This window comes from Dendronephthya gigantea, unplaced genomic scaffold (assembly GCF_004324835.1).
Source record: "Dendronephthya gigantea isolate DGI-Jeju-01 unplaced genomic scaffold, DenGig_1.0 000029F, whole genome shotgun sequence".
Taxonomy (NCBI): domain Eukaryota; kingdom Metazoa; phylum Cnidaria; class Anthozoa; order Malacalcyonacea; family Nephtheidae; genus Dendronephthya; species Dendronephthya gigantea.
Genome location: NW_021163039.1, coordinates 216,848 through 242,834, shown reverse-complemented (window position 1 = coordinate 242,834; position 25,987 = coordinate 216,848). Strand labels below are relative to the sequence as shown.

General features: G+C 34.0%; 2 protein-coding genes across 6 annotated transcripts; both read left to right on the top strand.

The window, feature by feature from the left end:
• The first annotated feature begins 3,244 nt into the window (after window positions 1-3,244).
• Window positions 3,245-25,600, top strand: LOC114524108. Of its 5 annotated transcripts, XM_028545229.1 has the most exons (5): window positions 4,885-5,044; window positions 11,192-11,279; window positions 20,796-22,450; window positions 24,219-25,043; window positions 25,098-25,600. In XM_028545229.1, the coding sequence occupies exons 3-5, from the start codon at window positions 20,827-20,829 to the stop codon at window positions 25,487-25,489; spliced, it is 2,841 nt and encodes a 946-aa protein (XP_028401030.1). In that variant the 5' UTR covers window positions 4,885-5,044; window positions 11,192-11,279; window positions 20,796-20,826; the 3' UTR covers window positions 25,490-25,600. The 5 variants fall into 5 exon arrangements, with proteins under 5 accessions (XP_028401027.1, XP_028401030.1, XP_028401026.1 ...); XM_028545226.1 differs by lacking the exon at window positions 4,885-5,044 and adding an exon at window positions 3,245-3,375 and having other exon boundaries at window positions 24,219-25,600; XM_028545225.1 differs by having other exon boundaries at window positions 24,219-25,600.
• On the top strand, window positions 11,828-17,701 carry LOC114524112. Its single transcript, XM_028545230.1, has 2 exons — window positions 11,828-11,847; window positions 15,965-17,701. The coding sequence occupies exon 2, from the start codon at window positions 16,004-16,006 to the stop codon at window positions 17,606-17,608; it is 1,605 nt and encodes a 534-aa protein (XP_028401031.1). The 5' UTR covers window positions 11,828-11,847; window positions 15,965-16,003; the 3' UTR covers window positions 17,609-17,701.
• Window positions 25,601-25,987: the final 387 nt, after the last annotated feature.

The following is a 25,987-nucleotide window of genomic DNA, read 5'->3' as shown; positions in this document are numbered from 1 at the left end:
GAATCCAATGGTGTATATATTGTCAATATGCAACCAGGTAATCGTGTACATGGTATAACGCGTGTTTATTTTTGCACTGAAAACTATTTTACTTGACTGGAGATATTTTTTTAAAAACACGAGTTCTATATCATGAATATACAAAAGCGCAATTTTAAAATTAAGCCTGCTTGGTACAAATCTAAATATTCTGATTTGTCTTATGTATAAACTATAGTAAAAATATATATGTAGACATTATTTGTAGTAAATAGACAATGAGGCCATTATGACATTTAACAGTAATGAATAATTGTATACATCCTGCGGGGATTATTAGGTCGAGTGACACGAATCTACATAAAAAATAATTACTTCGTCTCGCTAGGAGGCGAGAGACACTTAGTAGCGATAACATACATTAAAATATATAATATAATACTATATAATCTTTGCACCAATTATACTCTATAAATTTTACATCTATTCTGCTGCTTCAGTTTCTTAAATGACATTGAAAATAGTTCACAAATGTAGCTTTTCTGCAAAGCGCTCCAGTTGTTCGCGGGTTCACTGCAGAGCCGTGCATGGCAACCACGCAGGGGTTGTGGAGGGTCTGACACCTGCAACTACAGCTTTGGATTATACACGATGTTTTTGTATTGCAGTTTTCCTGAAATGACATTCGGATTTCATTTGACAGTCGCAGCTCAACCGAAATTCCGCTTTTGACATTCCCCACTCATTAGTGGCTTAAGCCCTTTTCCACTAGGCAAATTCATTCGCTCCACGCTAAGCGATATCTAAAATCCGGTATTGTGATTGGTTTCCGAAAAAAAATTGTCGCGAAAAAGTAGAATCGTTTCCTACTTTTTATCAGTTTGCAGGAATAAATTCGCCCAGTGGAAAACAGGCAAACGTGTCAATGTCCCTTTAGAAACGTCATCGCGCAACGGTTAAAATTAGAATTGTCTACCACCTGGTAATTCCTATATAAATGAAACAGTTAGTTGTAGTGGAAAACGTTTAGCAAACAAAACTTCACAAACAAAATATCTATTACCAAAATCGTACATTTTATAACAACAGACTAGTCTGCTAATTGTCCCTGCAAGAATATACTGGTTTCTATTCTTCAATGTTTTGGGGCGTCAGTTTGCGCTTGAAGCTTGAACATCAGTTTTACTGTCGCTCACAGAGGCTCTGCTGTCTTGCACTGTATCCAAATACGAGAGCATGTCTTTGTCTAAATAACAAAGAAAAATAAAGGGTTATGAAGAAATATAGAGGAGGAATAGAGGATTTACGACGCATATTTTCTACGACTATTTAAACATATTTGTTAACACCAGAATGGTTGCATTGTTCCGCTCGATTCTCCATGAACGTCATGAAACTTCTGTTATTTATCTCCATCAAGTGAAGTGTTAAAATTACATATGATATTTTTGCCCATGCATGCCCATGATATTTTTGTGTGTACAATGAATGATACTATATACGGCAAAGAAATACTACGGCAAAGAAAATTGTAAGAAATACATATTCACAAACATTCACTTGAAATTTGCATCTATGCAATTTCTTGGCAAGCTGCATATTAATTGTCCGCGATTTCTGGCCATGAACGCTATATTTGTTATAAATGGCAGAATTATCCTCTAGCATCCTAGCTGGTTTACGATCCAATCATGTCTTGTTTTATGAGCCACCTAAAGTAAGCGTTTTCATCCTCTTTTTAAGTTTTAAGTTGTCTAAAACAATAATCTTAATGGCTAACGTGTGATTGTACCAAAGGCAACAGTAGTCTGAACAGAATAAACATAAAATACTTTTAACTAGATGTGAATGGAGCATGGAAACCAAACGAAACATTGTTCAATAAATACGAGACATATGTAGCTATAGCTACCGACAACGGAAAAAGTATGGTTTAATTAGCACGTCGGTCGGAGTAGCAGTCGTCCGATTACAGTGGATTAGCAGAGTAAATACAGAACATATTATTAGAACGATTATTACTAAAATGTAAAAGCGCCAGGAAATTATATTTTTCAATATATAATTTGGAAAATTCTCAACAAATGAAAATTCTCATCAAATCTTCTAGTTTACGTAGCACAGCACTAAAATTAATGGAATATTGCTTAGTTAGACAGCACATTAAAATATTTGGGAGTGTTATTGAACATGCTGCATAGTGTAGATATAAAGACAAGCGATATGTTATCATGGACAACACTATCCAAAATTTCTAGATATGGACAGGACAAGAACTCGCTAACAAATTTGATGAAAAAACTGACGAGACAATAATCTCAAAGCAATTATTTAAAAAGTCAGCAGAGTAGTTCTTCTTTTAGATTATCTCCTGTTTCGTTTCTTCGAAAGACTCCTCTTCATTTTGTATTTACACTTGGATTATGTTTATTGTCATGATTCTGGTTCAAGAAAATGGATTCTCTGAAAGTGTCCAAGCAATCAGCGTTAACAGAACTAGTATTTTTTTTGTCACTTGGGGAATTTTCTCGAATTTTCAATGCACAATGCTTTCGATGGGATATGAGAAAGTTCTCAAGGTCTCAAACCTATATTTAGAAAGTTAACCAACTCAAGGCTTCAATTAAATGAATCCTGTAGCAACTCTTATATATGATTTTTCTTTAGAAGCTAGGGATTTTCGCGTGTATCTATACTAAAAACGGAGAAATAATTGACATTTATTTATTATTTAATCTATTCATTCTATATGACTGAAAACAATTTAACGACCATGCACTTTTATAATAGTTATTATGCTCCCTCACACACTCCTAAAACACCCCTCATACACCCCTCATACACCCCCACACACCCCTCCCACACGCTGTTAAATACGCGTCCTCATTCTAAACATCGATCTGTTCGATCGTTGATAAATTTGATAAATTCGATAAATTTAAATTCGATTTGCGTAATGGAAGTATGAATTGAAAAGGCAGTGCTTACGCGCGCAACTTAGTTATAGATCATGTACTTCAGCCAGTTCAGTGCCAAAAGGTCAGTCTGGAAAGATCGAGATCGATTGCATTACATAAGTCAGTAATGTAAAGATATGTTATCGGGAAATCTTTAAACGAGAAAACGAGGATAACGATAAAAAAAATTATATAAGTTCTATGCTAATTTTCTTAGGTCATCAAAGTGAGACATTCCGACGCTAACCGCTATGTGTAATAATTGGTATATTTTTTGACTGCATGCAAATGTTGAGTTAATCGCATTGTTTTCGAACTTACACTCTCACGTAGTGAATTAAGGCTTAGTTTTATCTCACAATCAATCCTGAGAAGATTGAACTGAGTAGGACTATACCACTGTTGAATTAAGATTGAATCATACATCGACCCTGTAAAGGTAAGAATTGGTAACTTTTATATCAATTGGAATTTGTCATCTATTGTAAATCAACCTGTAAATTGCTGATGTAAATATCAGAAAGGAGTGGCTAAAGAGTTTGCAGCGTATATAAAGCACTGTCCATAAATAATCTAACAAAAACCGCGGTTAACTTAGGTCAACCTTGGTTGAACCGAAAACAGACGGAGGTCGAACCGTGGTGAGGTTGAACCTCTGTCGAAACTCAGTCTCACTGACTCTGACAGACATTCTTATGATGTTTTCGATTTGATTATTATGTTGTCGTTCTTATTGTCGTTCGCAGTTCATATAACATTCTGTTCGGAAGCGAACGGCAACCGTTATGATACCTTATATTAAACACGGTTTAACACATTTTGTTATTTAAAATTATCTGAAACGATAAATTTGAAAACTGTTACTGATATTTTTGAATTAGCACCCACTCTGTATTAAATTAAACAATGCATGTCTCTTTCGTTTTTCTGTTAAAGCATTTGAACAGCTATTTGGTTCGATTTCACAGCCTCTTGACTGATGCTCTTTAGCATATAGAAATTCCGAAGATCCATAACTCAGAATTAGGTCCAAAAATATAGTTGAAAGAATATTTATGCACCCAATATACATACTTGATTGATATCTTGCTGCAATATATATGAAATAAAGGTTTCCCAAGGCCTATTACTGTTGTATTAATATATATATAAAGATGTATACTGAGATCATATATGGTTATTACTTCCATTTCGTTTTTGACAATAACTATTAATTGTCTGTTTCAAGGCCATTCTTTTAAATTTGTAAAAAAATATACGAACCGAAGATTTACAGATGTTTTTATTTTAGTTTTTGCTACACGTCTCATTTCTTAGAATCAATTTCCAAATACCGGGAATTGGAGGCTATCAAATTTCATAATATTTAAAATTTAGTCTAATAGGACGCTATGGTCGCTAAAGTAGCTACAACTATATTATTGTAGCGTAGTTTTTGACAGTTATACGAAATTTCTCGAATTGTCAATATAATGGCTAATGGTGAAAGACAGTCAATATAAGTTCTCACGGTCTGATTCAAAGTTATATTTAGAAAGTTAAGCAAAGCTTACTCTTAACACACCCCCGCAGCGCGTCAAATACTCATGCATACACAGTCATGCAATAATATTCTACAGCAATATAGCTACGTTAGCAATGAAAATTTATTAAATCATAAAACTTCTTGAAAAAAAACTGGATGTATACATGCACTATATATCCCAGCATGCATGAGCTCAATAGAAAGTACATCAAACACATATACAGCTGCATGGTCTTGCATTTGCTTATACGTGACTCAGATGATTCGAAAATGAAAATAAAACATACCAATGATTCCGATGAAGAATATGCATTCAAATAAGAAAGATCTCCCGCAATGAGTGATTATAGAATTACAAAGAAAATTTGATGTTTTTGAAATGAACCTATACGTACTGTTGCTTTTGTTGTCGAAGGTCTTGCTTATAAAAGACCAATACTTATAGACTTTAAGGCCACAGCTTTTTCTCGAATAGCGTAAACTGCATGGATCTTTGGGGAAATAGAACAAACATTTGTGTGTGACTATACATACTGCACCAATATTCATCACGCTTACATCGCCGCTGTGTGTATAAATTAAGGTAAGTATTTATCGACTATTTTGCCAGTTATCTTAAAATGTTTTGGCCTAACTTCTTAGCTTGAAAAGCGCTTGAGTCATTTCGTTATCGCTTTTAAACTATAACTTTGTGCTATTTAATCGTCGTATTTCCATGCATATATGCCTTTTCAAATTTGTTCAACTGGCCTGTGAACATACAGCCGAGTAGCATAATTTACGTAGAAAACGTTTTACAATGCAGTAAATTCTTAATAAAATCATTGTAATTTAGTATACTATTCTCTTCAAACATGCAAACATAGCTTTATTTTGAACGGTCACTGTTGTTCACGTTCGTCCGATTTGATTGATCACAAATTAGCTACGGAAAATATCAGTTCATGTCCTTTTGACTTTTGTTGGTTGCTGAAAATATAAGTTATCTGTTTACCGACGATTCTGAAAAGATAGATGTGTCATGCACACCCCTGACGAACGCATGAGTGTTAAATTAAGATTGAATCATACATCGCCATGCACTGTTAAGGCGGATTTCCACTTACAGCGAAATCGTTCACTAGCGAAATATTTACATATTTTCTTTTGAATTTTAACAGCATAAAAAAATTAGTTCGACTTGACTGTTCTCAATTCAAAAGAAAATATGCAAATATTTCGCTAGCGAATGATTTCGCTGTAAGTGGAAATCCGCCTTTAAGGTAAGACTTGGGAACTTTTATACAAGCTTTACATTTTCTTTAAAATTTTGATCAAACATATCCAACTTCTTTCTAAGATTGGGTTTGGAAATATTTTTTAGAAGTAATATAGAAAGCTTGCGCCGCTTCTTTATTTCATTTTGCTGTGCAAATAATTTCTTCGAACCAGTCAGCAAATACCAGGAATTAAAGGCAGCGTCCTGCTGTGAGTATAATAAACGCATGCATGGTTTGAGAAATTAGCACGAACTAAAATTAATAGAATATTGCATAGTTAGACGCACATTAAAATATTTGGGAGTGTTATTGAACATGCTGCATAGTGTAGATAAAGACAAGCGATATTTCCACGGACCACACTATCCAATATTTCTATATATGGAGAGGAAAATGATCTCAAAACACCTATTTAAAAAGTCAGCGGAATAGTTCCTCCCTTAGTCTTAGACTATAACTCCTGTTTCGTTTCTTCGAAAGACTCCTCTTCATCTGTATTTACACTTGGATTATGTTTTTTGTCATGGTTCTGGTTCAAGAAAATGGACTCCATCCTTCGCTTGAAAGTGTCCAAGCGATCAGCGTTAACAGAACTAGTATTGTTAGGGAAGGATATGAGAAAGTTCTCAAGGTCTCAAACCTATATTTAGAAAGTTAACCAACACAAGACTTCAAATGAATCTTTTAGCAACTCTTATATATAATTTTTCTTTAGAAGCTAGGGACTTTCGCGTGTATCTATACTGAAAACGGAGAAATAATTGACATTTATTTATCATTTAATCTATTTATGCTATATGACTGAAAACAATTTAACGACCACTTTCATAATATTTATTATGCCCCCTCACACACCCCTAAAACACCTCTCATACCCCCCTCACACACCCCTCACATATACACACCCCTCACACACGCTGTTTGATACGCGTCTTCATTCTAAACATCGATCTGTTTGATCGCTGATACATGTTTTAGATAATTCAGCATATCTAAATTCGATTTGCGTAATGCAAATATGAATTGAAAAGACAGTGCTTACGCGCGCAACTTATTTATAGACCATGTACTTCAGCCAGTTCAGTGCCAAAAGATTCTGGAAAGATCGAGATCAATTACATTACATAAGTCAATAATGTAAAGATATGTTATCGGTAAATCTTTAAACGAGAAAACGAGGATAATGATAAAAAAAATTATAAAAGTTCTATGCTAATTTTCTTAGGTCATCAAAGTGAGACATTCCGACGCTAACCGCTATGTGTAATAATTGGTATCTTTTTTGACTGCATGCAAATGTTGAGTTAATCGCATTGTTTTCGAGTTTGCATTCCCGCGTACTGAAGGCTTTAAAACTTAAAAGACCAACTACATGTACCGCTAGTGTTAATTCACAATCAAGCCAGAGAAGATTAAACTGCATGAGTATTAAATTAAGATTGAATCATACATCGCCAGTGTTAAGGTAAGACTTGGGAACTTTTATACAAGCTTGACATTTTCTTTAAATTTTGATCAAACATATCCTACTTCTTTGTAAGATTGGGTTTGGAAATATTTTTAGAAGTAATATAGAAAGCTTGCACCCTCTTCATTTTATTTTGCTGTGCAAATAATTTCTTCGAACCAGTCAGCAAATACCAGGAATCAAAGGCAGCGTCCTGCTGGGAGTATAATAAACGCATGCATGGTTTAAGAAATCAGCACGAACCAAAATTAATAGAATATTGCATAGTTAGACAGCAAATTAAAATATTTGGGGTTGTTATTGAACCTGCTGAATCCTGCTGAGTGTAGATAAAGACATGCGATATTTTCACGGACCACATGCACTATCCAATATTTCTATATATTATATGGAGAGGACCATGATCTCAAAACAACTATTTAAAAAGTCAGCAGAATAGAGTTCTTCCCTTAGATTAACTCCTGTTTCGTTTCTTCGGAAGATGGCATCATTATATAAAACATTGTAGAAATACGACGCCATAATCCTTGGAGGAGACAAATGCACGCAGAGATCGATGTTTATTTTAAGTAAAAATAAGAAAAATATATATGCATAGTGCACTCAATTCTAATATATCTTTAAACGAGAGAACTAAGAAAGTTTTATGCTAATTTCCTTTGGGGAAAAAAGTTAAAAAAGTGAGACATTCCAACGCTAACCGCTATATATACCATAATTGGTATCTTTTTTTACTGTATGCAAATGTTGAGGTAATCACATTGTTTTCGTGTTCCGCGTAGTGAAGTCTTTAAAACTTAAGAGACCAACTATAGGTACCGCTAGTGTTAATTTACAATCAAGCCAGAGAAGATTGGACTGCATGAGTATTAAATTAAGATTGAATCATACATCGCCACTGTTAAGGTGAGACTTTGGGACTTTTATACAAATTCTAATTTGTCATCTATTGTAAATCATCCTGTAAATTGCTGATATCAATATAAGCGTGAAGTGGCTAAAGAGTTTGCTGCGTATAATATTGGTGAATATATATATGACGTTTCCGAAGCGAAAGCTATTTTGTTCCGACTATTATAATAGTGATGATACATTAAACACGGTTTAAAAGGCATTTTGATGCTTAGAATTATCTGAAACGATAAATTGAACAATGTCTTTTTCGTTTTTTCTGTTAAAGCATTTTAACAACTAGCCATATCATGCAGGTTCGTTTCTTTAGCCTATAGAAACTTCGAAGATACATAACTGAGAATCATGCAGGTCCAGAAATACAGTTGAAAGAATATTTATGCACCCAATCAATATGCATATTTGAATAATATCTTGCTGAGACTACAATTTTAGCAATTAAGTTCTTTTCTTGGAGCCAGTTTCCAAATACTAGGAATTAGCTGTGTATGCTTTGGAAACGTGGCTAAACCTTTGTTTATGTTTAATGATCAAACGTGTCCACGGTAAAAACAATAGAGTTTTGACATGAAAAGAGTTATATAGCTAGCTATAGCCATAGTGTCTCTTAAAATCGCGAATTGGCTATTTGCATTGGTAATATGATGGTATATTTTCTCATGCGATTAAAGATAAAACATGCATGCACGAGTGAGTATTTTAATTAACGCTTAATGCTCAGCGGATATGGGTTTAGATTTTAGTGCCTGTGTAGCAGGGATTAGCCATATTATACTTAGATGAGTATTTTTAGAAAATTTATATTAGGCAAAACCAGTATTATTTTATTGTATTTCATTGCACTATATATAAGTAATTCCTACTTCCATTTTGATGTTATATATTTGTTAGTAAATAAATTGCAAGAAATGTCGTTAATTTGACCGAAAAATTGATGATAGTACAATTATACAGGGTGTCTCAAAAAAACGCAACCAGCAAGACATTAATACAGATCTAAAGCGCAATAGATAACTAAGATAAGCACCTTTGGGAATTGAAAATGTCTCATAATCCTTTATTTAAAATGCTAAAATTCATTTTAGCTGAACTATGGTGCAAACCCGAACAATCTAAATATTCTTGCATACTTAAGTGGTTGCGTTTTTTTTTGAACACCCTGTACAGTCTAATCAGAGGACTTTCTACAGGGTGTCCCAAAAAAAACGAAAACTATTGAAATCACTCATTGTTAAAATTTGAATGCAGTGTTCACGAATTACAGCCCGTGGGGATTTAATGCAACTTATAAAATGCTAAATGCTTTGTATTGCTATAGAAAGGGGACATGTCGTAGGTCATGATCCTTGAGATGCACATTTAAATAATGTTATCCATATTTGTAAATTTTAAATATTGTTAATAAATATCATTTTCGAACAAGCAAATTTTACTGCATCGTATGCATGCATAAAAATGACTACATGGCAAACATTTATACACCTATTGGTCCCAACAGAGTGCTTAGGCATTCAAACTCTAACAATTGCATTGTTATGGGTGATTTCAATAGTTTTCGTTTTTTTTGGGACACCCTGTAGAAGTATTCAAACATCAGCTATTGTTATTAAAATGCACCTTCATATGCACCGAACATACATGCAAATTACGTTGTTTGTAAGCCTATTGATGCAATTGTTGTGGAAGGTGTTGTGGATGAAAGACTTGTAGATTTCGCTATATTATATACCCACATTTTATATAATCAAAATACGCCTATACATCTCTCAATGACCTGTAAAGGTAAGACTTGATTAACTTTTAATCGATGAATTGATCAGCTGTTTCCTAAGTTATATATTGATCATCTGTTTAGGCATATATGCAGCGCTTTAACTTATACCTATTGCCCATGAACAATGATGCCATTTCAATCTTAATTGTAGTAGCCGCTACTTTTAAAGTTAGCCCGGTACCGTAGTTTTGTGGACTTCGAGTCGTAAAATGCATGTAATTCATATAATATAATGCATATAAACTTTGCCAAGCCAAGCTATATTGTTTTTTTGAAAGATTCAAATCGTTTGTAATCAAGTTTATACCGAAGTTATAAAAGCGCACTTCGATGACTATATAGCTACTTGTCGTTTGAAAATAGTGGTGATTGAAACACACCATGCAGCAGAAAGGACAGAAAGCGTATTTTAAACAATAAAATTAAAACCAAGCAAATTACTTTCAAACAAGACTATATTGTCGTTTCAATAAGCTGAACACTCAAACTCAAAATACCATGGCAAAGTAAACATATTTGAATGGCCAATATTCTTTACATTTTGTCCGATGGGCGATGTTGAACACAATTCTTTCAAAACAAGAAGTACAAACGGTTGATTCTACTCCAATATACAATTAACACACATACCAAATAGGTTTTATTTCTTAAAACCAGTTCCTAAATACCCGGAAATGGAGGCTACATGCAACCATTCATATTGTCCTTGTAGCTACATATTTCTTGTGAAATAATCATTGCCTGACAAGGCCTGCCTCACATAAGTGTATACAATACATATACCATATACAGCATGCTTAGAACATAAAAGTGTGAGAGGCCTATTTTAAACTATCTATATATATATATTATTTAACAAATAGCCTAGAAAACATTTTCCGCGTTTCTATACAGTTATAGAAACACGCGTGGGAGTTTGTGAGAACGAGAAATAATCACTGGGAAAACGAGCCCGTATAGAACGAGTTTTTTATAGGTAGAGCGATAAAACAAACAAAGAGAACAAAAGCAAATTTTGCTGTCGCTATTCCGAGTTTCACGCGCTTAGGCGATCATCAGGCAACTCTCTTTGTTTGTTTATGTGTGTGTATATATATATATATATATATATATATATATATATACATATATATATATATATATATATATATATATATATATATATATGTATATATATATATATATATATATAATTATTTTATATATTATTATATATATTATTAATTGAGATCATTATTTGAATGTAATGTACCTTTATATGCAAATTATAATGTTGAGTTGTTAGAGTTCTGATAAATTTTCTGTTAAACCATATAGTTTGTTGACAACTGAAAATATAAACTAACCAAGTAGAACTGGATCACCTGTAATCAAGCTTGAACTGTACATCATCGCCACTGTTAAGGTAAGACCTGAATTGATTTTGTTTATTTTGGGTTTGTTGTAAGTAATAATTGTCCATTTTATTTGTAAATATGAAATTGGTATGTCGTTTTGCAAAGACATAACCGACTATTAACGGCTTTACATAATTGCTTTAACTTCAAAAAGAGTTCTTTAAAATGTAATTCGGAGTTTTTATATAACAAATATCACTTCAAACTTTCAGTGTCGACTGCAATCACTGCGTAAATATTTTTGGAAAACAGCAGTCGACGTTTAGTCTTTGAGTAGGGGATTTAATTTAGATGTTGTCGTATTTTGATTGTTCAGTGAAATTAAGCTGTGAAAAGCAATAAATAGCCTGTTCAATGCAACCGGAAAATGGGTGATGTTTACTTCGTTTTTACCATTGTATGAAGGAATATCCTGGCTACGCCTCGAAGACTTTTTCTAGACTGGGTCTAGCTGTTTTGACACCTATATATCTGAATCGGCATAAAGAGATCTCCTAAATTATCCGTGAGCTGGCACGACCGGCCGCCGGGCGACGGTACTAATTTCGCCCGGAGATTTAAGCCACTCTTGGAAATGTAAATACAAAATTGAAGTTGTCCGGCATTATGTCATGGACGTTAGGCGTTTTTGTAAGTTATGCGCATGCGTGAATTTAAGATTAGTAGAAACTGGTAACTAGCAGACGTTGCAAACGTTAGATAAACTAAATTAAAATTTTGCTTCGCGTCAGCATTACTACCACTTTAAAACTTTTTTGAAAATGTTTTTTAATAATGGATCATCTTGAAAATATACAGAAAATTCAATGTTCAAATCGATTGAAAGGAAATGTAAAATTTGCCCTCGGAGAGGAAAAACTTTAATTCAAAAGGTAGAGTTTGACATGTGAATTTATCAACAAATATTGGGAGAGCCTTAATTTCATACTTCAAACTTCAAACAAGTTTATAAAGGTGATTCTGATTCAAAAAGCAGCTGAAATTTCTGTAAAAATTTTTAGTACTGTATTTAAAATAATTTGTAGCACAATAGCCCGGCAGTCGACTTAATCAATGTATTTAGCACCTATGCGAAAGGAAAATTTGTGCATTTCTCAATTCACAATGTACTTTATGACAAGGGTATTATTCAAACACTCATTTGTTTTCATGCATTTGTTACGAAGCTGTATAGACGATACGAAAACGCAAGTAAAGCATAAAAGAACATAAAAGACTTATTATAGCTACTTATATATTATATAGATGTTTCGCAAAATAACATTGACTCGATCTTTGAAAGCAAATCTAAATTGCCGATATTCTTCTGGTATAACATATTTAAATTGTCCATATGAAGTACTTTTGCTCACATCATATTCAACAATTATTATTTTACATAAATTTGCAAACACAGTAAGCTCTTTTTCTTAGACTTAGATTGTTTATATCATTAAACTTTGGCGAAATATTCATCAGAATTAAGACGTGCACTTATATAGTTCGTGCATAATATAATAGATGTATACAGAGTATGTGATTTTTAGAGCCAGTTTCTAAATACATGGAATTGTAGAGGCTAGCAGCCTTCATAGTTATTTAGTTTTTAGTAGCACAGCACGTTTAATAAATATAAATTATTGCAATGTGATTTTTGGCAGTTGGTGGGAATTTTTATATAATGCACGATGCTTAAAACCTTTACGTTTTCACGGTGTACTTAAAGTTATATTTAGAAACAACCGCAGGGTTCAAATTTCGAGTTAATTTCATAACAATCCTCATATTTTAAGTGTTTCGTTCATTTACTACATTTATTATATCCAATATTAAAATGTATCTGGGGTACGAAAATACTGATTTATGTAATTTTCATCTGAAACCAGTCTGTTATTAGAAACAACTGGATTTTAGCGTTCAACAGGGGGCGTGTAGCGCGGGCTTAGATGACAGTTTACGAACATTCTAGAAGCATCGGGGTGTCACAAACACGCACACCGCTTTTCCAGCCTCGTACCCAGGCGCTTTATTGGAAAACATAAAGGCTGCATGCCGCTTTTCTCTAACGCGCTGCTTGATAGGCGCCAGTAATTTAATTGTTTTTACAATGGTTGAAAACATGTTTTGGATTCATTTGGCGTAGTTAAATTCGTATTGCTTATTTCAAGCATAAATCGAAAAGTGCTTGGTAGTATATGAAAAAATATATGAAAATGCTAATTCGATTGGGATTTCAAGTAAGAACGTTCAACGTATGGTGAATATATTAATTGTCGATATGTTAATTCAGCTATATGGAAATTCTGAGTAATTTTGCACTTCTGTAATGAAGTCTATAAAAGACCGGCAAGCTTCTGTATCAGCCTGGACAGTTAATCACAAACAATCCTGAGTGGATTTGTCAAAAAAGTACACTACAGTAGAACTGCACCATTATTGAATCAAGTTAGAATCATACATCACCACTGTTAAGGTAAGATTTCAGTTGGTAAATCTGATTTATTTTTCCACCAAATGCATGTCACTGTCGTAACTTGTTAGTTAAAAAATTGTGTGGTCTTGTCAATTACAAAATTGCACATAAAGTGAATACAGTGAATAATGAGTATAATGGGTATATTTTGATCAAACTTGCTTGATCAAACTTGTGATGCTTTGAGCCCGATTTGAAAAACATTTTGATTAACGTTATATACGAATTCAAATCTCCCTACTGCAATTCTTGCTGCAAAGGCAAGACCACGACCGGACAATCTTTGAGTATCGAACTTGTCAGGAATTTTGCTTACTGTTTAATATTGCTTATACACGCGCTTATACATAGCTACGAATATACCAATATTCCGTTGCATAACTGTTAAAGACAACTTAACACAACAGCACACACTGGACTGCCTTTTTATTAAGTAGGTAACCTCAATAGATTTTGTTAAGAATTTTTAATCCCTAACTATTAGGCATTTCTTGTGACTGGATTGTAAACAATATATTTCTTTTGTTTTACTATATTTACATCGAAAAATTAATGAGTTATTCATAATCAGACAGTTTAAATTAAAAGTTTGATGCATGCGTTCTGATATATGCAATCTTTATTCGGAATGACTGTCATTCTATTTTGCTGAAAATATAGGCTGGAATAGGATTTAAATTTAATTTAACTATAGCTATTTTACGCAATATAGCAAATCAATTTCAATAAGTGCCGTACATTTTATATTTTTTAACTTTCTAGAAAAAAATTATCAGGACTGATAACAATTCCAAAACCTAACAAATATACTTTAATTTTGTCTCAACGGTATTATTTCTTAGAACCAGTCCGTAACTACCTGGAAATGGAGACCATACATGGTTAATTCGTTTTTAGTGCCACAGCATTATTACCTAACCTACTCAATTATTGCAATATTGTTTTTGACAGCTGGTGGGAATATTTCGAATTTTTAATTTATAATGCACAGTGATTTTGGTATAGGTAAATAAACAATCTATAATATCATTCACTGTTTTTTTTTTAATATATCCAATTGTGCAAAAGATGTTCACTTGATTTACACAACAATAACCGATTTGAGATTAAACAGGGGACGTGGCGAGGGCTTTTTTACAGGGAAAGACTTTCAATGAAATCCATGGCCATTGCACTTATGAACGCACCAATTTTTGTGCATTCATCCTGTATACACAATACAACAAATAAAACAAATTACTGACCACCTTAGTTAAAATGGTTTTAAAACCGTAGAGGTGTTTCAATTCGTGATGGTTTTGGTTGCCATAAACCAATTCAAACACCCACGTCATATGCAACGTTAATTTCAACACTATGCAGTAAAAATACATGCATTTAGTACCCCTCGCCATTTCAAACCATGCAAGCAAATGATTTTCTGAGGTAGCCAGGGGACCTAAGCTTATATTTTGAAATGACGTCCGATGATAAAAGTGATAAAACTATATTTTACTCATTCATAGCTCAATCGTATCTGTATCTGTGTTGTTTATCCAATGTTTATCGATTGCTTGTGAAATGTTTTCAATGAAGTACATACTTTCCGCTTTCCATCAGGACGTGGCTTATTACCAGTCTTAAGCTTCCAAATTTCGCGCATACTCATAATTAACAAAACAATCCAACGTCGACCGTCCATAAAACCGTAGAAAAACGTCTGCGTATGTTTTCAATTGCGAAAACTATGGCGGAAAAACTGAATATCAACTTTTGAAACAAAACATACCCATTACAATATTGGTAATGTAGTTAAGAGTGATAAGAGTGTAAACACAACAGCCCAGGAGCGTTGTCCAAAGGACACCGCGGAAATTGGTAAGACTTCTCAATACTTCGCAATTCTCAAGAAAAAGATTTATAAGTACTCATCAAAATATGTCTTGCACAAAAGATTTGAAAATAGCGCACGACAAAAACGAATCGTCCTGATTAATAACCTTTGGTTGGTTGGCTAATTAATGCGGATCAGAACTCAGCAAAAAAATTGTACTTTTTAAATTTATGCAATTTTTTTCTCTATCTTTTCTCTGATAGCGATACAGAAATGCACAATTGTGAACCAGTAGATTTTGTGGTTGGAACTTCATGTAAACACCAATTTCTGCGGTGTTGCTTCGAAGTTGCATTTTTTGCATCCACATGTAAAATCATAAGTCCTTGGTATGATGCTCAACTGACGTATTATTTTGAAACATGTAGGATTTGAGCTTCAACTGAAGCAGTCGACCACGTTTCAAGATGTCTTTGTTTAACGTCTTGGTTCTCTTCGTGTATTTGCAATTGTCAACGATAATTTTTGGTCATGAAAATTCAACGAATAATGATGAAGTAAATGGAAAAAATATAAGCATTGTCTCTTGCCAAAAAATTCAATTCGATGAGATAAAATTGGCAGAAGTGTTGCATCGAATGCGGGAACCTGCCATAAACACCGTTGAAATAACAGTGACCGTTGCTTCCGCAAATAGAACTCGAATTTTTCCCGAAATGGTGTGGCCCTGGGCTAGCGAAATTGGTCGAACTTTAATTTCTTTGATTTCTATTGCTAAGACCAGTATTTTCTTTTCGTTGGTTTTTACCTTCCCATTAGAAGTCGGAATTGAAAGAGTTTCTATTGAAGTCACGGAAGAACCCATTGGTTGTTTACTCACGGGAAAGGAAGGATCTGATCAGATTTTCAACTATCTTTTGAATGATCTTTTCTTACACATGGAAGATAAAGATAAAGACAAGTACTACAAGCTCTGTCGTCCGCATGATATTGAAGGGCCCGTTCAGTTCAACTGTTGTCGAATTACAGGCCGTCATGATGAGAACCTAAAAATCTGTGCTGATTATTCTTCTATTGTGCTTGAATGGGCTCGTCTCTGGGTTATAATCATATTATTAACAATATTCTCTTTAATGACGTTACCTTTACTAATGGAACACATGTTAACGTGCCATGAAAAAAAGTTTTACAAAACTTCTTTCAGTCATATGTCTCTCACTTCTATCGTGTCAATGATATTCTTTGAAGGTGATGGGCCAGTTAAATTCCTATTAAGACGTTGTGTATTCGTGGGGCTTATGTTTATAGTTTTTCTTCCAAACATTTTTCAGATTTTGTGGTTGAAAATTGTATTTGGTATATGGGCTTTTTTTTTTTGTGTATATGACTTAGTTGAGATGACGTGGAAAAAATTGAGCAAGCAAAAAACCGAAATATTTGAACCACAGCTTGAGCAAGGCCTGATCGAATGTTTCACAGTTCCGTTATCAACTCCTTTTATATACTACAAATTTTCAATTGCAACAGTTGGGCCGGGTTCAAAGTGCAAGAATTGCTGTACTCGACTTAAGATTCTCATTCGAACTCTCATTTGTGCACTGTTAACTCCTATTTTGATAACATATTATCTTTGTATATTTATCTTTTATAAGTTTCTAAAATGTTTTTTTTTTCCCTATGGCTATGCTGTTCTGCCTGTTCAAGGAGAAAAAAGTGATAAATGCCTGTGTATTTTTGCATTTCCTGTAAGATTTCTTACTTTGGGGGCTATCTTATACTTTACCTGGTCGATTCTTATATTCGTTTTCTCTGTAAGTGTTGGGTTGATTCTAAATGGAGAGATTTTTAATCCTGTCGTTGCCATCGTTATGGTACTGATAGTCTTTTTTTGGAGAAGTTGGCAGTTTTCAGTTGAAGCACAATGTTTGCGACTTAAAACGACCATCATCAACGTTTGCAAGGACAAAGCAAAAAATATTGTTGTCAATAATGGTCCTAATGCAGGAGGCACCACGAGTTCCACAGGTAAACCAACAACTAACGCTCGCAGTAGGAAAAATAGACAAATTTAGGCCTGATTAATTCACACTAGTTCTTAAGAATGGGGGATCAATTGTATTATTTTCCGATAGACAAAACATTTTGCGTACTATAGTGACCCCATAGGCCCAGAAAATGGGAATCCCAAATTCTTACGACAATTGTGAATCAGGCTTTAGCATAAGGACGGGAACGTAAAGAGGAGGTGAAAATGGCCAATAAATACCGTATCATGTCCAAATATAGACGCATCACACCATTTATTCGCCATTTCTACGTTTCTACATTTCTACGACGTCCACGTCCTCTTGCTAAATCTGCCTTGCTGAATGTTTCTAGAACACGGTATCGGTGTCAAGTTACGCGTGCAAAGTTCTGTCCTATAGCAACACTGTTTAAAAAACAACGTTATCAGCTTTTCTATATATTAAATGATTTTTTAATAATTGAGTTTAAAAAGCTTTCTTTTAGCCGCCATCCGGCTCGTCGTAGATGCCTAAGATCCCTAATACATAAATAGCACCCACGTCCCAGCTTCAACTTTCTGTTAACTGAATTTCATTATTCAAGCGTTATTAGTACTCAAACTCAAACCATGTCGCTAATTTAAACGTTACATATAATCAAGCCTTTTTTCATTATCACATGGTCAATCTATGGCCCCATCCCTTTAAACATTTCCTGATATATAAATATATATATATATATATATATATATATATATATATATATACATATATATATATATATATATATATATATATATATACATAGATATATATATATATATATATATATATATATATATATATATATATTATAATATAAATATATATAATAATATATATATATATGTTATTTACCTCCAGATTGGAGGTCCGTATAGGGAAATATTTGCCAAGGTCTCAAAAACAGGAGGGAAATATTTCCCTATACGGACCGACTAAACTGGTAAATAATAGATTTATTTATAATACGGACCTCATATGGACCTTCGCGTAGCCAATCAGATTGCAGGAAACGCTAAAATATGAATTCGGACCACAAGAAAAAAGATAGAAATACGTATTTCGGTAGATATTGCATGGTTGCATGGTCTAAAATTACATCGCTTTATAGAGGACCTTAAATTTGAGAGAGAAAAACTGGCTATTAAATTTGAAGAGAAAACTGGCGAGACAATGGTATCAAAGAAACTTTACGAAGAAATCAGCAAAATAATTCTTCCTTTGGACTATCTTCTGTTTCGTTTTTTCCGAAGAGTCGTCTTCGTTAGTTTATACGCAGTGATTATGTTTATGGTCTTGAGTCTATCGCGGAAAACGGGACTCTCTGCTGGTGCTCAAGCACTTAGCGCTATTGTTGGTATCCTAATACCGTTTATTTTTGACACAATTTACGCCGATAATCATAAAGCACAAAGGAACTCGATAAATATAGCGACAAAGGCCCAGGTTGGGCATCTACTAAAGGTTCACAAACGCGAAAACAACATAATTAGGGTTGAATTAGTCAACAATTTGACAAGTTAGAATTATTTTGTCCTGTGCAGACTATCAGTAGCCTGCATGTGTTTTGGCACACAACCGCGGCTACGCTATTCGAGAATATTTTCGGGGGGCATGGCACTATATTATAATATTAATTGATCAGCCTAAGCCTGGATTCTTTAAAACCATAATCTAAACAACGTAATATAGTCATAGAGTTTATTCTGTAACATCGCATATACAATTAAGAGAACGTAGTTGCGAACTATCCCAATTTTGTGGAACAAAAGAGGCCCACAAGTGAACAATGGGAAGTAGATGAGTAGTCTATTATACAGGGTGTTCAAAAGGCCGATAACTATTGAATTCATCCATAATTATAACAATGTCAATGTAACAGTTAGAGTTTGAATGCCTAAGCATCCTGTTGGAACCCACAAGTGTATAAATGTTTGATAATAAATAAAATTTGTTCAGCTGCACCCATTCACAAATGATTTTTATTAACAATATTAACACTTCACTAGCAATACATGCATGCAGCATACCCTCGCCATTTTAAACGAAGCAAAATATCTCCTGAGCTAGCCAGACCTTACCCTCTTAGCTTATGTTAGGAAATGACCTAAATAAGCCCATAGGCCCAGCATAGCTGATGTTTCAAATTTTTCCGAAAGGTGAAGTAAAATCACCAGTATTCCTGCTGAATTTATTTATGTGAGAGTTGATGCATACTTCACTATATAGTTAAATCTTCAAAACATCAAAACAGCACAAATTTTAAAATCCCCAAGCACTAAACGTCGAATTTTGTTTTCGATTATTGAATTTATGCAGTGATTACAGTCGACTCTATATAAGCTTTAAAGTGATCTTTGTTTTATTAAAGCTCCGAATTACACTTTCAATAATTACTTTTTAATAAAGTTTAGGCGATGATGTATTAAATAGTTGGGTAGCTAGGTCTTCGTAAAACGACATACAAGGTGCTCATACTTATGAAAATAAAATGCATTCTTACACCAAACACGAAATAAACAAAACAGACACCTACCACTTTAAGGATTATAAACTACGAGTCGTTTGTTATTTCTCCACTAGTCGTTCCTATTTCACCAACTGTTTCAGTATGTGTACTGATAATCTTTTAATCTTCTCCCAGTGTTTATACAATTGTTATTTGATTCCATATTTCATTTTGATTAAAGTTTACGAAACATTTTTTCAAAAAAAATGCTGTGCAAAATGACAGTTAAAATACGGACGTTCTTTTTGAGATACAAACTTTTTGCCTTAGCCAATCAGCACGTCGTAGATTACCGTTCTTTACTAGTTCAAATTTCGCGCATGCGTACAAATACCATGAGCATTAAACGTGCAAGGGCCATGGCATTTGGGCAACTTATTTTGGTTTCCGCTATGTTCTGTCACAATACCCGGGTCGGGTGTAATTCCTAATCTCCGGGCGGAACTAGTGAACAACTGACTGCTTATATAATATATGAAAGAAACCTAACCAATTTAAGATGGAGTGGGTGTTCAAAAAAAATACTGTATTGACGTACTTACATTGTTTAATAAGTACATTTAACCATGTCAGAAACATAGTTTAATGCTTGAATACGTACTGCATAGAAATCTGCATTGCAAAATGGCAACCCGATTTAACCGCGCCTCAGAAAAGTATTTTATGCTTCACAGTTCTGACTTCCGTGTTTGCAACATTTAGGTGTTGAGGTCGAAAGCAGCCAAGTTTCAAAATGCCTCTGTCTAACCACCTGACTGTCTTTGTGTATTTGCAATTGTCATTGACAATATTTGCTGATAAGAATTCAACGAATATTAGTGGAGTGGATGGAAAGAATACTAGTTTTATCTCTTGCAAGACCATTCAATTCGATGAGATAAAATTGGCAAAAGTGTTGCATCTAATGCGGGAACCTGCCATAAACACCGTTGAAATAACAGTGACCGTTGCTTCCGCAAATAGAACTCGAATTTTTCCCGAAATGGTGTGGCCCTGGGCTAGCGAAATTGGTCGAACTTTAATTTCTTTGATTTCTCGCGCCAAAACTAGTATATTCGCTTCGTCTTTATATACTTTTGCTTTAGAAGTCGGAGTTGAAAGAGTTGTTATTGAAGTTACGGAAGAACCCATTGGTTGTTTACCCTCCGGAGAAAAAGGATCTAATCAAATCTTTAAACTTCTTTTGAATGATCTGTTTTTTCACATGGAAGATAATTACAAGGACATGTATTACAAATTGTGTCTTCCTCATCATGTTGAAGGACCTTCCAGATTTAACTGTTGTCGAATAATTGGTAATAGGACAATCTGTGCTGATTATGATTCCATGGTGCTCAAATGGGCTCGCCCAGGCTCAATAGTCGTTGTGGCAATATTCGCTATTACGATGTTACCTTTCCTACTAGATCACATAATGACCTATCCAGAAATAACATTTTATAAAACATCTTTCAGTCATATGTCTCTTATTTCTATTATTTCCATGATATTCTTTGAAGGTTATGGACATTTCAAATCATTTCTGAGACGGTTTGTGTTTGTTTTGCTCACATTAATTGTGTTTCTTCCGGTCGATTTTTTTGAATATTCCTGTTTAAAAATTTTATTTTCTATCTGGGCTGCTCTGTTTTGTCTCTACCCTGACAAGCAGATAACAAACGGAGAATTCAACAAACAAAAAGATAAAAAATTAAAACCCTATTTTGGCAAAAACCTAATCTTTTGTTTCACATTCCCTATTCATCTTCACGAAAACTACCGCAAATCTAAAGACAGAACAGACGGCGGATCCGACAAATCACACAGATCGTGCAAGAAACTATTTTCCAAATTAGGTGTTTACATACTTGTTTTCATTTTAGTAATTATTTGTTCTTTAATAGTGTATCCATTCATTGTAGGCGTTTTTTTAATCATATATGTCCTTTTCAATTTCCCATTAGGTTTTGTTGTTCCCCAAACCAGTTTTTGTAAACAATGTTTTCTAAAAGTTATCGAATTCATTTTCGGGACTATTATAAGATTGGTAACTTTGGTGGTTATGGTCTTTTTCACTGGGTCGATTCTTATATTTCTTCTCTCTATAACTGTTGGGTTGATTCTAAATGGGGCGTTCTTCAATCCTTTCATTGCTCCCATCGTCACTCTAATAGTTTTTTTTTGGAAAAATTGGAAGTTCTCGGTTGAAGCACGATGTTTGCAACTTAAAACGTTAATCACTGAAGTTTGCGAGGATAAAATGGAGACGACGGGCACGGACGAAAGCCATGCTATTTCTAACAACGAACCAGAATCATCAGAATGGGACTTTCTATTCTGGTGGAGACATACATGCATTGAAGCAAGTCGTTGTTCAGGTAAAACGATGAACGAACGTACTAATTACCGGCAACATCCGCCAACAACCGACAATTCACAAACATGCCGGCATAAATATACAGACAACGAACCAAAGTCAGGCTGATAAATATAGCACTAAAATACGAGCCTCTAATAAACTTAAACTAAAAGTATTTGTTTATTTAATAAAACATTGTCATCTTTGAGGCCTGAAAATGTGGCGCTCTAGTAAACAAACAACTAGTTTTACTGAATAAAAGTGTTCAGTAAAACATTGTTTTATGACCTCGGGTCGATAGATACAATAAGGATAAACATATGCGTAAGGCTCAGTCACTTGATAGCATAAAAACACTGGAATCCCTGGATAGCATAAATGCTTGACTATAAAGTTCTGCGATAAGATATTTTTCCTTTCATTATATATGGCGTGCGGGTCTTGTGACTACATGCCGTGCGTTGATTGTTTGTGGGTCTGGAATACCCTAGTATTAGACCGTTGACGAAATAACGGTCCAACATATTTCTAAACAAAAAAATATTTCACTTTTATTCTTCACATGAAAAATATATATGTTATTTACCGGATTGCATGGAGGTCCGTATAGGGAAATATTTCCCGAGGTATCAAAAACTGCCCGAGACGTTTTTTGTTACCGAGGGCAATATTCCCCTATACAGACCGACCAAACCGGTAAATAATCTTTCTTTTTTTTCATTATTTTATTCTATCGAGGAAATTAATTAAATGGCGCCAAATAAACAAGATTGATCATGACATATTTATTTTTATGAAATAACATGTATATAACGCGTGTTCTGATTGTTCGAAGCCTGTGTTTCGATCAGGCCATCCAAACACGGAAATTTAAAGTTTCAAAGAATTTAAATTTAAATTCAGGCCTTGTCGTTCGGCTAGTGTTTCGCGCGCTTTTCTTAACTCTTGCAACATTCCCGCGTGTCTGGATCAGGCCATCCAAACACGGAAACCATTTAAGTAATTGTATAAAAATGCGAGTAAAACGAATATACAAGCAATATCCAAGTATCAAAAGAATTAATTCCTTTTTAAAATATATAAAATAGTTTATTATAAGGCAGGAAAACGTTATATAAAAATTCTATTTAGTCCGATTCATTGTCATCACTGGGATTTAAATTTCGCGCGATCCGTACGGCCTGACTCTCCTAGCCATTCAGATTGCAAGAAAGCAATGCCGTACAGTAAAATACCTTATCAACCCGTAACATTCGGTCCGTACTGGAAAATTATCAGACCTCGGTCTTTTATTTTTTCAGGACGGACCTCATATTCGGCTAATAAGTGGTATATAATTATAGATGTTAAAAAGTTAAAAGACGACATTTCGAAGTTATTACAGAACGTCTTAATTAAGTCAATAAATCTTTATTAATTCGAGTTTATTTTTTTATTGCAATCTACTCTTTTATTACATATATAGCTTCTAGAAAATTTTGATACCATCTATACAGCTAGTCATTGTCTGCATTTTTATTTAGCTTGTTGTTAATATTTTTAAGCTTTTGTCTGTGTATTCTCCTTCAGTCGGTAAATTTGTTCCTTTATTGTCGGTCGTTGTCGGTATAGATAGCACGACTCCAACATATTTGAAGTTCTTTCAAGTTTACAATTAGATGTGAGAGATCTATTTAATATTTACAAAGCAAAGGGATCAGTTCAAAAGAATGAATCGAAGTTAACCTCTTGCTAGATTAATAATCCATTTATCGGGTTAAAATGTTACATTTCTCTATAATTTATAGATAGCAATAACAGTCAGGAAAATGGCGAAAATGTTGAAAACAATTACAATGGAGATAAATTACTGGCTATCAAATTTGAAGAAAAAACTGGCGTGACAATGATATCAAAGAAACTTTACGAAGAAATCAGCAAAATAATTTTTCCTTTGGACTATCTTCTATTTCATTTTGTTCGAAGATTTTTTTTCGTATTTGTTTACGCTTTCCTTATGTTGATTGTCTTAATTCTAGCGAAGGATTCGGGGATTATGGAGAGTGTTCAAGCACTCAGCGCTATTGTTGCGATCTTACTACCGTTCATTTTTGACACAATTTACGCTGATCATCATACAGCACAGAAGACCGCGGTAAATATGGCAACGAAAGAAAAACTGGAACATATAATATTGAGAGTTAAAAAACAAAAAGAGAACTTGTTTCTTGTTCAGTTGAAATATCCCAACAAATTTTTCACACAATTGTTAAAATCAATGGAACAATCGCTTAGTGCAATCGAAAAATTGATTGGAGAAAATGTTCGAACAATCGAACCATGGTGGCTAATAACGGAACAATCGTGGAAAGCGATCGAATGCTCGTGGCAGACAATGTTGTCAACACATCAACAATTAGAGCTCATAATACAACAATTAGAGCTCATAATACAACAATTAAATCCCACAATGCAACAAGAACTTTCAGCTCCTACAATCAATGCAACAAGAACAGTCAGATTATTCAATGCAATAAGAACAGTCAGATTCTACAATGCAACAAGAACAGTCAGATCCTACAAGGCAATGCAACAAGAACTGTCAGATCCTACAATGCAACAAGAACAGTCAAATCCTACAATGCAACAAGAACAGTCAGATCCTACAATGCAACAAGAACAGTCAGATCCTACAATGCAACAAGAACAGTCAGATCCTACAATGCAACAAGAGCGGTTAAATCAAACAATGCAAAAATTAGGGATCACCGAGCAACAATTGAAACTAGCAGCCGAAAAGTTGAAGAACGGGCAAGTGACGAAAAATATCAAGCAGTCGTGGGACAAAATCAAACAATACCTAGAATCATGGAAAAAAATCAAAGAAATATGGGGTGGGATCAATATACATGGTATTCAGTTGGAACAACCGTGGGACGATTTTATAAAATTCAAAAAATCATTTGAAAATTTCAAAGAATCATGGGAAAGAAATGAAGAATTAGAATTTGAACAAAATTGGAGAATAATTAAAAGCTGGGTACTGAATGATAGTGGCCAATTGGACATGCATTCCTAGCCTTCCCTCCTGTCATTCCTAACCTGATCGTGGCCATAACGATGGTAAAAAAATTGTGCCAAAATAAGTGACTATTTCAATTTATCGCAAACAAAATTTATGGGGTAGCTGTATGTATGAAAATGTTTTCACTTTAGAAAAACATCAGTTAGTTCGTTTAGTAACTTTTCAGGGGCCGGTTGTATGAAAGCTGGAGAGCGCTATCCACCAGACAGTCGTTTCTTCAATCGCTTTAACATTGATTAAATCTTATAGTAATCTTGAATTGTTGCTCCTTTTTAATAATTGTTGGTTCCAAGGTGAAATATTGTTGTTTGTCAAGCATTTTAGTTCGATTGAAAAAATCACTATCCGATGGATAACGCTATTCAGCCTTCGTACAACCGACCCCTGGTAACTTTGAACAACTGAAATAAATTTCACGGTATTATTATATATTCGCATATTAACCAATATATTAACCTGAAAAAGGATAGCTAACTAAATTCCAATTTGGGA